An 11,587-nucleotide genomic window follows, 5' to 3' on the forward strand; every position below is an offset into this window, starting at 1 on the left:
TATTATGTTGATTGTAAATTCTCAAAGATTATAGGCTAGGTTACACCTTCAGATGTTATAAATGGAATGAAATGCCTTTGTTCTCTCTCTTATCCCGTATCCCATCCATGGAGGAAGGTTGTATGATCAATTCTCATTTCCTAGGCTTCTAGGCCTCTTGCCTAGTAGGCATTTCTTTGTTCATGCCTTGTAAGTTAACCTTCGGATCTATATGCTTGGAATAATGCCTTGTAATGCTTGTTAATGCTTTATAACTTAATCGTTATGCCTTGTATGTGAATCCATTAATTTAACAAAGAAAGGAAATACACTTGTATTTAGAATTCCATTTCTGAGACATTTCTTGATTGACTATTACCGTAACTCAGCTATCGTGTTCTTACATATTGCTATTTATCTTATGGAGTCAGACAATTCATTTAATGGGCTAATTGCTTCTTCTTACTCAGAGTTGCATGTGATGTAAATATACCGTACATATATCAAATAATAATAACCCACTACAAAGGTACGGTGATGGAATAGAGCTAGATCCCAACGTAAGAGTAAGGTTTTGGGATGAATGCAGAAAATAAGGTCTGAGGTTAACACGGGCTTAGGAGATCTTATACGTTTTGTTCTATGAGATAATATCAGTCCGTTAACATGACCTTTATGAATTATGAAGCTTTGTATGTGCATTTTTGTTTTATTCTACAAAATGCTTCAACATTCACACAAAGTGACCTTAGCTGCAGTTGTGTAGGCAGAAATCAGTTGACGGCAGGGCCAGCAACAATCTACGTGTGCCATAATTTGGGCACTCAAATCATTCAATTATCATAAAAGCCGACCCTACACAGCAAATTATCCAGTGTTAAATCAACACTGACAGTGTTCAATTTGACACTGGGCCAGTGTCTATACAGGTCCACACTTTTGAGTGTTAAATTAACATTGTGCTTAGTGCAGACGCTGTTACACTTTGTAAGTGTTAGGGAATTAACACTTTCAGTGTTATGCAATAACACCTCATATAGTATTTTTAACACTAGGAAGTGAATGTAGTTTGCACCAATGGTGTTATGCAATAGCGCCTCATTTATTTAACCATTACACCAAGACATCCGCATCTCTTGACAAGGTCACTCAGTGTTGGGTTAAGGACATTACAATAAGTCTGTATTGCCACATGCACCTATGTAAGCATTTATAAAGACTTCAGAATTGGAAGCAGAGTTCCACCCATGACTGTATTTGTTAGTGACAGAGACATGGTTCCTGAATTTGTTCATGTTCAGTCCTGTGGACTTCACCAATTGAGGTCCTACTGTAGGAGAATGGTATCATTAAAATGTTACTGTTTAGGACAATACATTACATATATCATAACGCATTGGTCACCAACCCGGTCGATCGGCAGTGGTCACCAACACATCAGCACTGAGTTCACATCACTAGCTCAATCCCATATCTGTTTGTGCTATTTTGCCAACACTTGTCATTGTCAATCTTGCCAACACTTGTCATTGTCAATCTTGCCAACACCTATGTCATTGTCAATCTTGCCAACACCTATGTCATTGTCAATCTTGCCAACACCTATGTCATTGTCAATCTTGCCAACACCTATGTCATTGTCAATCTTGCCAACACCTATGTCATTGTCAATCTTGCCAACACCTATGTCATTGTCAATCTTGCTAACACCTTTGTCATTGTCAATCTTTGTACAAAAACAGATCTATGACATCACACAGTAGCCAGAGAGAAAGAAGAGACAGAGACAGATAAAGGGAAAGAGGAGAGAAAAGGAAAGGGTGAGGAGGGATTTCTGTCTTTCTGCTGGAGTTCAAGGTCCACCCATCATCAATTCTGCATTTCTATCTGGTGTATCCTCCTGTCCATACCAAACTCCACGGTGGCTAATAGCTAATACTTTTAATAAAATGTGTGTGATGTGATTAGACATTATGACATTGTCAAAACATTGGATTCAAACAAAGTGTAGGGATCAGGCATGACTGCAGACCTGGGTTCAAATACTAGGCTATACGTTTAGTGTTTGTTCTAGCCTGCCCGGCGTGCCAGATGGGCAGGGGTTTGCCGGTTTACCACTATGCTATTGGTTCCATTGCGCCAGGCAAGCTCAATGAAGCTGACAGAAAAAAAGTAGCCTCGAAAGGTTTCAGCTGTTGAGAATGTAACTGGGTCAATTGAAGTTACAATCTTTTCAAGGTACATTTGGGGTCAATTGCAGTTGTGATTACTGTTATGGATTCCTATCCACCCACTGCAGATGATAGTGGTGTGCGTGTTACTCACGTGGGAGAGTCTGTGTACTGCTCTTGGGGTGATAGGGAGTCCTCGGACGCGGTGATGGACCTCCTCCCACCTGCCCTGGGAACTTGGGCGTAACCTGTCCATAGAAATCCAAATAAGAATCAGGACAGGTTCAGGCCAGGCCTCAACTGGGGCATTCTGGTAAAAACCTGCCCTGCACCAAGTGACATGGAGGACCTTCATCAATGGCATACGCTCCTTATAGGAGTCAAGGGCTTACGTCAAGTTAAGTCAAATAGGCTAGACATACCTATACGGCTCAAGCTTTCCATGTAGGCGTGCCAAAGCATGGAAGGTGTGGGTGTAGGGGTGGGAGACCCCCCTTTGTTAGCCAGGAAACATTGCTGGCTTGGACCTAGGGGGTAGTCCAGGAGATTGTCTGACGGGGACCGTGGGAGACAAGGGGAGGAGCCGTTGGTCAGGGTGTGTCTGGCCATGACAGGGAAGAGATGAGGTGTGGGGGAGTTGCCAGTACCGAGCCAAGGGTCCCTCTTCTAGGGACAGGAGGAGAACACAGCAAGAACACAATAAAGTTGAATACAATAAAGTGAGGTAACACGTCATTTGAAGGGGTATACATAACATGACAGGCACGAACCAAATTGATTGAGTTGGGAGTCCAAAGCCTGAAATAACCCTATCATTTGCCAAACGGAATGAAGACTTTTGTTTTATTTGGAATTGGTATGAATTAATGATCTGCTGCTTTTGCTGTCTCCATATCCTTTGTTGTTATTGTCTAATTATTGTTGTTGTAGTATGTATTGGCTTGTGCAATCAAAAATTCATCTTTAGGGGATGGATAAGGTACTATCTAATCTTACCTTATTAGTTGAGTTCAATGTCCTATTTCCTTTATCAACAATGTCATCATCTCAATAAAAGAATGTGTTATGCCCAGTACAGGAAAGCATTGCTACATGACAGACCAGGGCCGTGGATAAAAACACATCTGGGAATATTCCTCTCATCACTACAAATAACAGTGAGCTATTCTCTGCCATCTGCTGGCTGTAATGCCACACGCACACACAAACACATAAATGCATGTGCGCACACCCACCCACAAGCACACACAAACCAAATAAAATAACATGAACGCACATCAATACAAATATCACATGAGCCCACTGACTTGTCGCTGGCTCGCTGGTATAAAGTCATACTTTCATTTGTCACCATGACAACTCACACCACTAGAAGTGAAATATACTAACATGGCAAGGTCAAAACTCCTCATCCATATCCCAGCTTGAACCCAAACTGAGCTGTGCCAGTCGACCCATGTTTCCATGACAACCGTCCATCTGGCCAGCTTTGTACGGGGGAGAGGGAGCACAACCTGGGCATTGCTGGTGCCCATCGGCACTGTCCCAATCTCCTCCTCAAAACCCATTACGGGACCTTGTAGTGTGTTCCTTTGGCACCACCGTCCTCTGTGAACAAATGAACGAAGACAAGAAAAGAGCAAACTATTATGGAAGCAACATGTTTGACTCCATTCCATTTATTCCAGCCATTACAATGACCCTGTCCTCCTACAGCTCATCCCACCAATCTTGGTCCTTGGTCCAATAGGAATAAGTGGTTGAAATTATATTCTGCCCATAGGCATACAGCTCCAACCTTGGACCAGAGACACCTCGTGCTAAGGTAGGGGACAATAAAGTCTACGGAGAGCGATAGAAGTGCTGATGATGTAGTGAAAACATTACCATTGGAGAACTGAGATGGGTGTTGTTGACCTTGGCGTTCGCAGAGCACTCACTGATGTTGTTCTGGTGGACAACTCTAATCTTGGAGCAATACCCTAGGGAAGATGACAGAGTGGACGACTTGAATGGATAGTGGCCCAATCCACTAGTTAGAAGAGCAGCTTAATGCGTCAACATAAACTGTGTCCTCTCAGTACATGTACGCTGTCTCTGTATTTTCCTACTGTGACCTATCAATTAGTGTCCAGTGAAACATCTTTGTCTCACACATCTCACTGTAGCAGGACTATAGCCTACATCTCCATAGTGATGGTGTAAGCTCTGTGATGTAAAAAGCTCCTAATTACAGGGAAGCTAATGGATCGTGTCATGAGAACATTTCTGACCAATCTAGAGAATGAAGGAAGCAGTTTGGGTTCTGAGAATATGAAGCTTCTGGTGTTCTCCTCAAAGCAGGCCAAGGCCTTCCCCACTGCAGCAAAGCATCCAGTGGTCAATCATTGTGGTCCTGTGTGGCTCAGTCGGTAGGAACTTGGCGCTCACAATGAAAGGGTCATGGATTCAATTCTCGCTGGGGTCATACAGTATACTAAAATGTATGCACTCGCAGTAAGTTGCTTGTAAATGGCACATGATCAACTTGCTTATTGTCTATTAGGCTGTCGTGTTAAACACTTAGCCAATTGTTGGACCAAAGTCCCTTCTTAACATTTAGAAGACAAATTACAGCACCTGGAGGAATCAACTGTACCAATTCAACTTTGACGGTTTCACCTAGAGAAAAATAAGTAAACAAATAGTAGTTGAATATGAGCATACAATATCTAACATTGTAGTATTAAAATGTATCAAATAGGCTTGTCTACAGGCACAGGTATATAAAATATAACTTTACTCTCCAGCATCTCTGCAACATCTCCTGGGCCAACAGCATAGTGGAACACCTGAATAGGAAGAGAAACGGAACAAATCTCATTTAGAAAATCTTGTTCATACACATTCTACGATTTCTCTGTTACCAGTGTATGGGACAACTGTATGGTTCCACATCTCCTGGCATCCAAGAGAGCTATAAGGTGTACAGGCTTTTGTTCCAGCCCTGCTCAAATCCACCGGAGTCAGCAAATCAAGCCTGCTGATGAACAGCTGTGCAGTTGGTATCTACTGTGCAAGAGCTGGGCTGGAACAAAAGCATGCACACCTGATAGCTCTCCAGAAGAGTTGGTTGGCCACCCTTGGTTTAGAATAATCAGGAGATGTGTCACATTGATCCACCTTCTCAAATCTCATCTTCTCTTGAAACAGGAGTGGGAAGATGGGGGAGACACTCCAACTTGTGGTATTGGCCCATGAAGCACCCACTGAGGTAGATGTCATCCTTGGCTGGCAAATGCACACTAGGGCATGATGCCTGAAATGCATCATTATATTTAATAACTGGTTATGGTGTCATGACATCGGCTTTGCAACCAGTTAGGATGTAAGTTCCCCATTGATAATGTAGCGATTGAAAAGGAAGATCCAACCAAATTGGGGCTTATACCACAACTCTCCAATGATGATGACCATCTGTGCCATAAAAGCCCTGGCCTCATGGCAGCGTCAGTAGTGCCAGTACAGTACACTCAAGGATACACAATTACTGCAAATCAAAATGATGAAGTAAAATCAAACACTGTGGATGGATCCCACAAGTATATAACCAATGTCATTATTGTTATGCATATCCTGCATGAAAACGTACAAACTTGCTAGATATGCATGTGTTGGAACAGAGACAGTTGAGTTTATTTTCCTGGTTGCTCAAGAGAACCCAAGGCATTAGTGCTACATGGACGTGCTAGTTGAATGGGCTAGTTTCCAGGTAGATAACGTTAAATACACCACTGTAAACGACGCTCCTCACAAAAGTAAACTACTGTGAAGCAGGTACATTAGCTAGCTAGTTGAATTAACAAAACGTTCTTCCGCCCTGAGCTGTAATTAAACTACCACTTTCATTGCTTTTCTATTCATTTGATGTTAGCTAGCTGCTAATATAGTTTATCAGGCCATGTATATTTAGCAAACAGAAGCAAGCACAGGTCAGCGTCATGTCTTTCCATGGCGTCTGAAACTTTCAACCAAATTATTTTAGGTGTATGATCTTTCCTTGGCCACAAGAGGGCAGTAGGTTCAAATGTCTAATACTAGTGCGGGGATTCTCCTGCAGAATTACCCATTACATTTACAGTGCTCCAGTGCTTGGATGAATTACCAGGCAACTTTAATTGCACATAGGTGTATGTAGGTTATTTTTCCTACGGAGACACAATTTTATACCAGTAATATCAGTATGTGTAAGTCAAACTGTTTTAATTTAATGAAAAGCATTAGACTTGCTACAGAGCACCAATAACAGGTCAAAAGGTATAACATAGATCTGCAAGTGTGTGAGTTGTTCACTTAATATATGCATTCCAAGTCAAATATCTTCCATAAAAAAAGCATAAATCAACAGAAATCTGATAAAACACTGACTAAAAATTACTATAATTCTGCAATCAAAAATAACTCAAACTCGCAATTCACTAAATCAACCATTTTGCAACAGATAACAATTCATATTAAGACCCAGAAGAACATGGTAGCATTTGGGGCTATGCTGCAGTCTGCTCTTTGGGAGCCTCTTTCAACTGCAGTGTGTCCTGTCCTCCCTGTCCTTTCTCCTGTTGGTCCTGTGTGTTCTGTATGACTGTCTCTGCTGTGTCTGAGTCTCTGTCAAAATCCTCCTCTTCTGTCGCTGTTCCCTCTTGGCCCAGGGGAATGGCTCCTTTCCTTAGAGGCAGGACGGTGAAGAAGGCCTCCTGCCAATCCCTCTTCTCCAAGTACACCAGCATGATCTCAAACACTGTGGCAGGGAACATGCACACACAAACACAATTATACATTAGGAATTGAATATTAAAAACCCTTATCACATACCACTCGTGTTTCTATTCAAATTTCATAAGTCTGTCAATGCTACACACTACATGAACAGGCTACGGTAAATGGAGGTGGTTTCCTATCTTGAGGTGTAAATCATTAGGATAGTTCCTCACCGTGGTTGACTGCCAGCACTTTGCGGCTGTTCATCTTGACGAAGCTGTTCAGCGGGAGCTGTGCGTGGTTGATCCCCAGCTCCTGAGCCCGCTCAAAGGTGATACCCTACAGGACAAGGTAAAAGGTCAAACATAATGCTCACCAACGACTGACATAAATGGGACCTGACGAGATCGAGGTGAAGTGTCTAGGGGTAGGGGGGGCGATTTGGAATTGGTTGTCTTGACTTGCTGCTTAACATACCCAACATGTTGAGTTAAAAACAATACTCAATAGACCATAAATTAATCTTCTAGGTCATTCTGTAGTCCTGACCTTGTGGTGGTTGTGATCCACCAGGCCTCCGATGACGTAGGCCTTGGTATCGTCCAGCTCCGTCAGAACGTTGGGAGAGTCAGAGGTCAGGTAAACTAGCTGCTCCTTGGCCACCACCTCGTGGTACGCCTCTGCTTTCACCGTTATATCCTGCCCAGGATGGACACACACACACATACATACATACAAACAAACAAAATGGTACCAGGTGTTAATGTAAGTTGCCACCTCCTAACCTACACAACACCCACGGCCGAATTACATATTACTCTTCCTTCTTCACTTGCAGCCGTCTTGAACCACTCAGATTGCATCCCTAAGTAGTGGGATATTTAATGGGTAATATGGTTGGCATCTGATGGAAAGTGTTTGGGAGAGGTGTTGACTTGTTAATGTATCCATTTGCACCCAGCTCAAAATATCTATTTTTTATTTTATTTAACCTTTATTTAACCTGGCAAGTCAGTTAAGAACAAATTATTTTTTACAATGACGGCCTAACCCGGGCCAAACCCTAACGACGCTGGGCCAATTGTGTGCCACTCTATGGGACTCCCAATCATGACCAGTTGTGATACAACCTGGAATCGAACCAGGGTCTGTGGTGACGCTTCTAGCACTGTGATGCAGTAGCGTAGACCTTGTTCCACCAGACAAGAGTCTTGCCTACCTTTCACCAGAGCTTTAAATATGGAAACCCCCACGAGACACTACTCCCCATATGTATGCATACCCCTCAAGTAATTTCCTATCTTCTCAAACACAGTGTAACACGCGCAGTGCCTCTCTGAAAAACACCCCCCCTAACTATTTCCATTAGTCATTTCAACATGCATTGGCAGTGCGTATCCAAACTAACAGACAGGGTACACTCACCTTCCAGTTAACCCATCCTTCGTCGGTCTTATCCATGTTTTGCTTCAGCTTTCCACCAAGGCTGGTTAGATAAAACTGGGAGATGAAGAGAGAGAAAATACAGCACTAAGATGAATGAGTCTTGAATCTCTTGAGTTCAGTGGTGGCTGATGGATGATTCTGCAGCCGATGATGATGATGCAGGGGTCCTGTGGGGCAGGTAGACTCACTTGAACAGGGTGCACCGCTCGTCTGTTCACCGCATAGCATCTCTGGATTTGCTTATGGAGCTTCCTAACATCCTTCACAGGAGAAACGATACATAAAGCACCAAACACAGGATTCAATACTGTGCCATCTTCTATGTACACGGAACGTTGCAGTCAGATAGGAATGCCATGAATAGAACTGCCGTGATTCGTTACTCTACATGTCTGAGATTAATGTTTGTTCTACATGGTATATTTATATCTGAACATTCCACAACGTTGTGCCCTACTGTCCACGGGGGCCCTGACAGTCTTGCTACCTTAAACATCATGAGGTTGTCGAAGCTGCAGTCTATCACCAGTCTCAGGGGGCTGCTGGGCTTCACCTCTTTCCTCAAACGCTTCCGGCCAGCCACAAACTCCCCTCCCTCGTCCCCCTGGGTCTTCCTCTCAAGGCTCCTCTTCTGCCTCTTCTCCTTCCGCTTCTGCCTGTGAAGCACACAGTCAAACAGAACTTTAAAAGACAATACGCGACATGATGATCACACACAAAATGGTGCTTTCTGCTTTCGGATATCAACAACATTACAATTTGTCATGTGGGCATTCTTCAAGGTACAACTTGCCATAAGTCAATAGTGGCAATCTTGTTAGATTTGAATTATGTTGTTGTTGTTTGTAAGCAGGAAGTAGTATGATGATGTCCTACTGTTGAGTTAATTATTGCCCAGTATGCCCATAATCCCTAAGATGTAACCTAAGTGAATACAGGGGGCAGTTTAAATGTAAAACATCACTTCTGTGAAACACAGTATACCTAGCTAGTTAACTAGCTACTTGCCTGGAAACCCGATGTTGAATGGCATTGAATTCTATGTCGGCACAAAGTGTTAGGATCAATAAAGTTCACTCTCTCAACCTCTACAAGCCAGTATGCTGAATTAAATTAAAAACATACTCTACCAGTTGTTACAACTATTGGTCCTTTTGACAGTAGGAATGTGAGACAGGAAAGTATAAATAGAATCACCTTATCAAAGTGCTGGTTGTGAATTCAGATATCTATCCACTGAAGCATAAGCAGAACCATGTAAACATGTGCAGCTCAGCAAGTATTTATCAATGAAGTATAAATGCGTGGCGTGCATGCATTTGTATTTTAATCTTGTGTCGTGCTTCCGGAGTGAGAAATCTTTGAAAAGTTGATTTAATTGTACTTTCCTGTGGATATATTGTCTCACATTCCTACCTGCAAAAGCATCAACCGCACAGACAACCGGTAAAGTAACAATTTAATTGTATTAAAGATTCTGGCTTGTAGAGGTCGTGAGAGGAAACCTTTCTGATTCAAAAGCAAAATTCTGCCCGACGAAGACTTCAATGCAATTCAACGTCTGGTTTCCAGGCAAACAAGCTAACGTTACTGACTTGCGAAGGTTCCTTTCATCCTCCCATTTCTGATGCCTCAAAAGCTTCTTCCTCTGGTTTTTTGAGAGAATCTCTGTTCCTCCGTTATTACCGATATGTGCATCCTTATTCTCAGTGGCAACATTGTTCTCCCGGGACGGTGTCAAATCTTTGACAGTGTCGCTGGACATTTGACGTGTATTTTTTATTCTGTTGTAAACTGAATGCTGAGTGTCTTCGACCAAGCTGCCTGGTTGTAACTACTAGCGAGCTAGTGTTCAAATATACGCACGTACTACGGAAAAGTAAAGCTTACCAACCTCATGCATATCATAATTCACACACACACATTAGCTAACTATTGTTTTTAATCGAAAAGTACCATCTAAGAACCTAAAAAATTGGCCAAATATTCCCTGTCAGTAAGGCCATTCCACATGTAGCTTTTTCGTTGTCGCACAGTGTGTCGTCATCAGCAAACACCTTATTCTTCTTAGGTGGGGTTTAATGGAGGTTGGCATCCAATTTGTTGCATTACCGCCCCCAACTGGACTATAGTATAAAGCTATTATACTTTGTGATACAAAATAGGAAAAGGGGAAATTTAAAAAACACCCTTCCAACTAACCCTACACTCATCAGAAACACACTACCTCGTTCCACTACTTTGACAATATCTTCTCCTGCACCATGCCAACGGCCTGGGGAGATGAGACACCACCACTCAACACAGCCAGGAACTCTTCTGAATTCAAATCTCATACACCCAAGTACTTCTCTGCAGCTGCCACCACAACATCTATTTTCTGTGATTTGAGTTCCATTTCTGCAGTTCCATTTCTCTGAACGCTAAGAAGCCAACCTTACTGATGCATATATCACTCATTGGCCTATCCCTCTGTGCTGTAACAGATCTACTTCTCACAGGGATCCTCTCAGGATCCCTCACCCTTGACCCATCCTCCTCTACTTTCCTCACTACCTCAGCATATGACACCTTCTGCATGACTCTGACTCTGGTCACCTAACCTGCCTCTCTCGCACCAGACACTTCCGATCCCCAGCAACATGGGCACCCCTACAGTTGACACACACAACTTTTTACAGCCAACCTACACAACCACAAAATTGTGATCATAGAAATTAAAGTGAAAGTTCTTCTTCAACTTATAAAACAAGTTGAACTTGTTTCAGTTGAAATGAGATATAAGTGATATCTGACATTTCCGAAACATGAAACTCTTCCCTGTTCTCCTCTGTTTAAATCCAGATGCAGGTAAATTATTTACATATTTTCTGTTATTGTTATTATTATTTTCTGTTCACCATTAATGCTAACTTTCATCCCTGTCTGTTTTCACACCCTTATGTCCAGATGTGCTGGGATTCCTACAGGTTCAATGGATGCCCTGTCAACTGACGGATGAGAATGTATGGACAAATGCTGAGGGACACGTTGAAACTTAAGGCATCTACAGAGATGCTGTGGTGCAGTTTGGCAACTCAGGAGACATGGTTTAATAATGGAGGGTAAACTCAGTTTACCCAGTTTTCTTTTCATGAATTGGGTTTACCTACCTATCACGCTGTGTTTTTTTGCATTAGGGTTTACCCAGAGCCGCCAGTATGATTATATGGCTCTGGGTTTTCAAACAAAAAATATCTACAAGTTAAAGGTGC

General features: G+C 42.5%; 1 protein-coding gene across 2 annotated transcripts; it reads right to left on the reverse strand.

The window, feature by feature from the left end:
* Positions 1 to 6,375: 6,375 nt before the first annotated feature.
* On the reverse strand, positions 6,376 to 10,370 carry LOC135510631 (tRNA methyltransferase 10 homolog A-like). Of its 2 annotated transcripts, XM_064931704.1 has the most exons (7): positions 9,929 to 10,370; positions 8,821 to 8,989; positions 8,522 to 8,593; positions 8,313 to 8,387; positions 7,437 to 7,586; positions 7,121 to 7,226; positions 6,376 to 6,927 (listed from the first exon to the last, which is right to left on the reverse strand). In XM_064931704.1, exons 1-7 carry the CDS (start codon positions 10,096 to 10,098, stop codon positions 6,677 to 6,679), a joined length of 993 nt encoding a protein of 330 aa, XP_064787776.1. In that variant the 5' UTR covers positions 10,099 to 10,370; the 3' UTR covers positions 6,376 to 6,676. The 2 variants fall into 2 exon arrangements, with proteins under 2 accessions (XP_064787776.1, XP_064787777.1); XM_064931705.1 differs by lacking the exon at positions 8,522 to 8,593.
* Positions 10,371 to 11,587: the final 1,217 nt, after the last annotated feature.

The sequence above is a fragment of the Oncorhynchus masou genome, chromosome 23 (assembly GCF_036934945.1).
Source record: "Oncorhynchus masou masou isolate Uvic2021 chromosome 23, UVic_Omas_1.1, whole genome shotgun sequence".
NCBI classification, from domain to species: domain Eukaryota; kingdom Metazoa; phylum Chordata; class Actinopteri; order Salmoniformes; family Salmonidae; genus Oncorhynchus; species Oncorhynchus masou.

What these genes read in the sequence shown, in the direction of transcription:
- LOC135510631 (XM_064931704.1), bottom strand. Translation starts at nt 10,098, where the DNA reads ATGTCCAGCGACACTGTCAAAGATTTGACACCGTCCCGGGAGAACAAT. An exon ending in GATGAAAGGAACCTTCGCAA is followed by an intron (nt 8,990 to 9,928) that starts GTCAGTAACGTT and finishes TGTGCTTCACAG; the next exon opens with GCAGAAGCGGAAGGAGAAGA. An exon ending in AAGGATGGGTTAACTGGAAG is followed by an intron (nt 7,587 to 8,312) that starts GTGAGTGTACCC and finishes CATCCTGGGCAG; the next exon opens with GATATAACGGTGAAAGCAGA.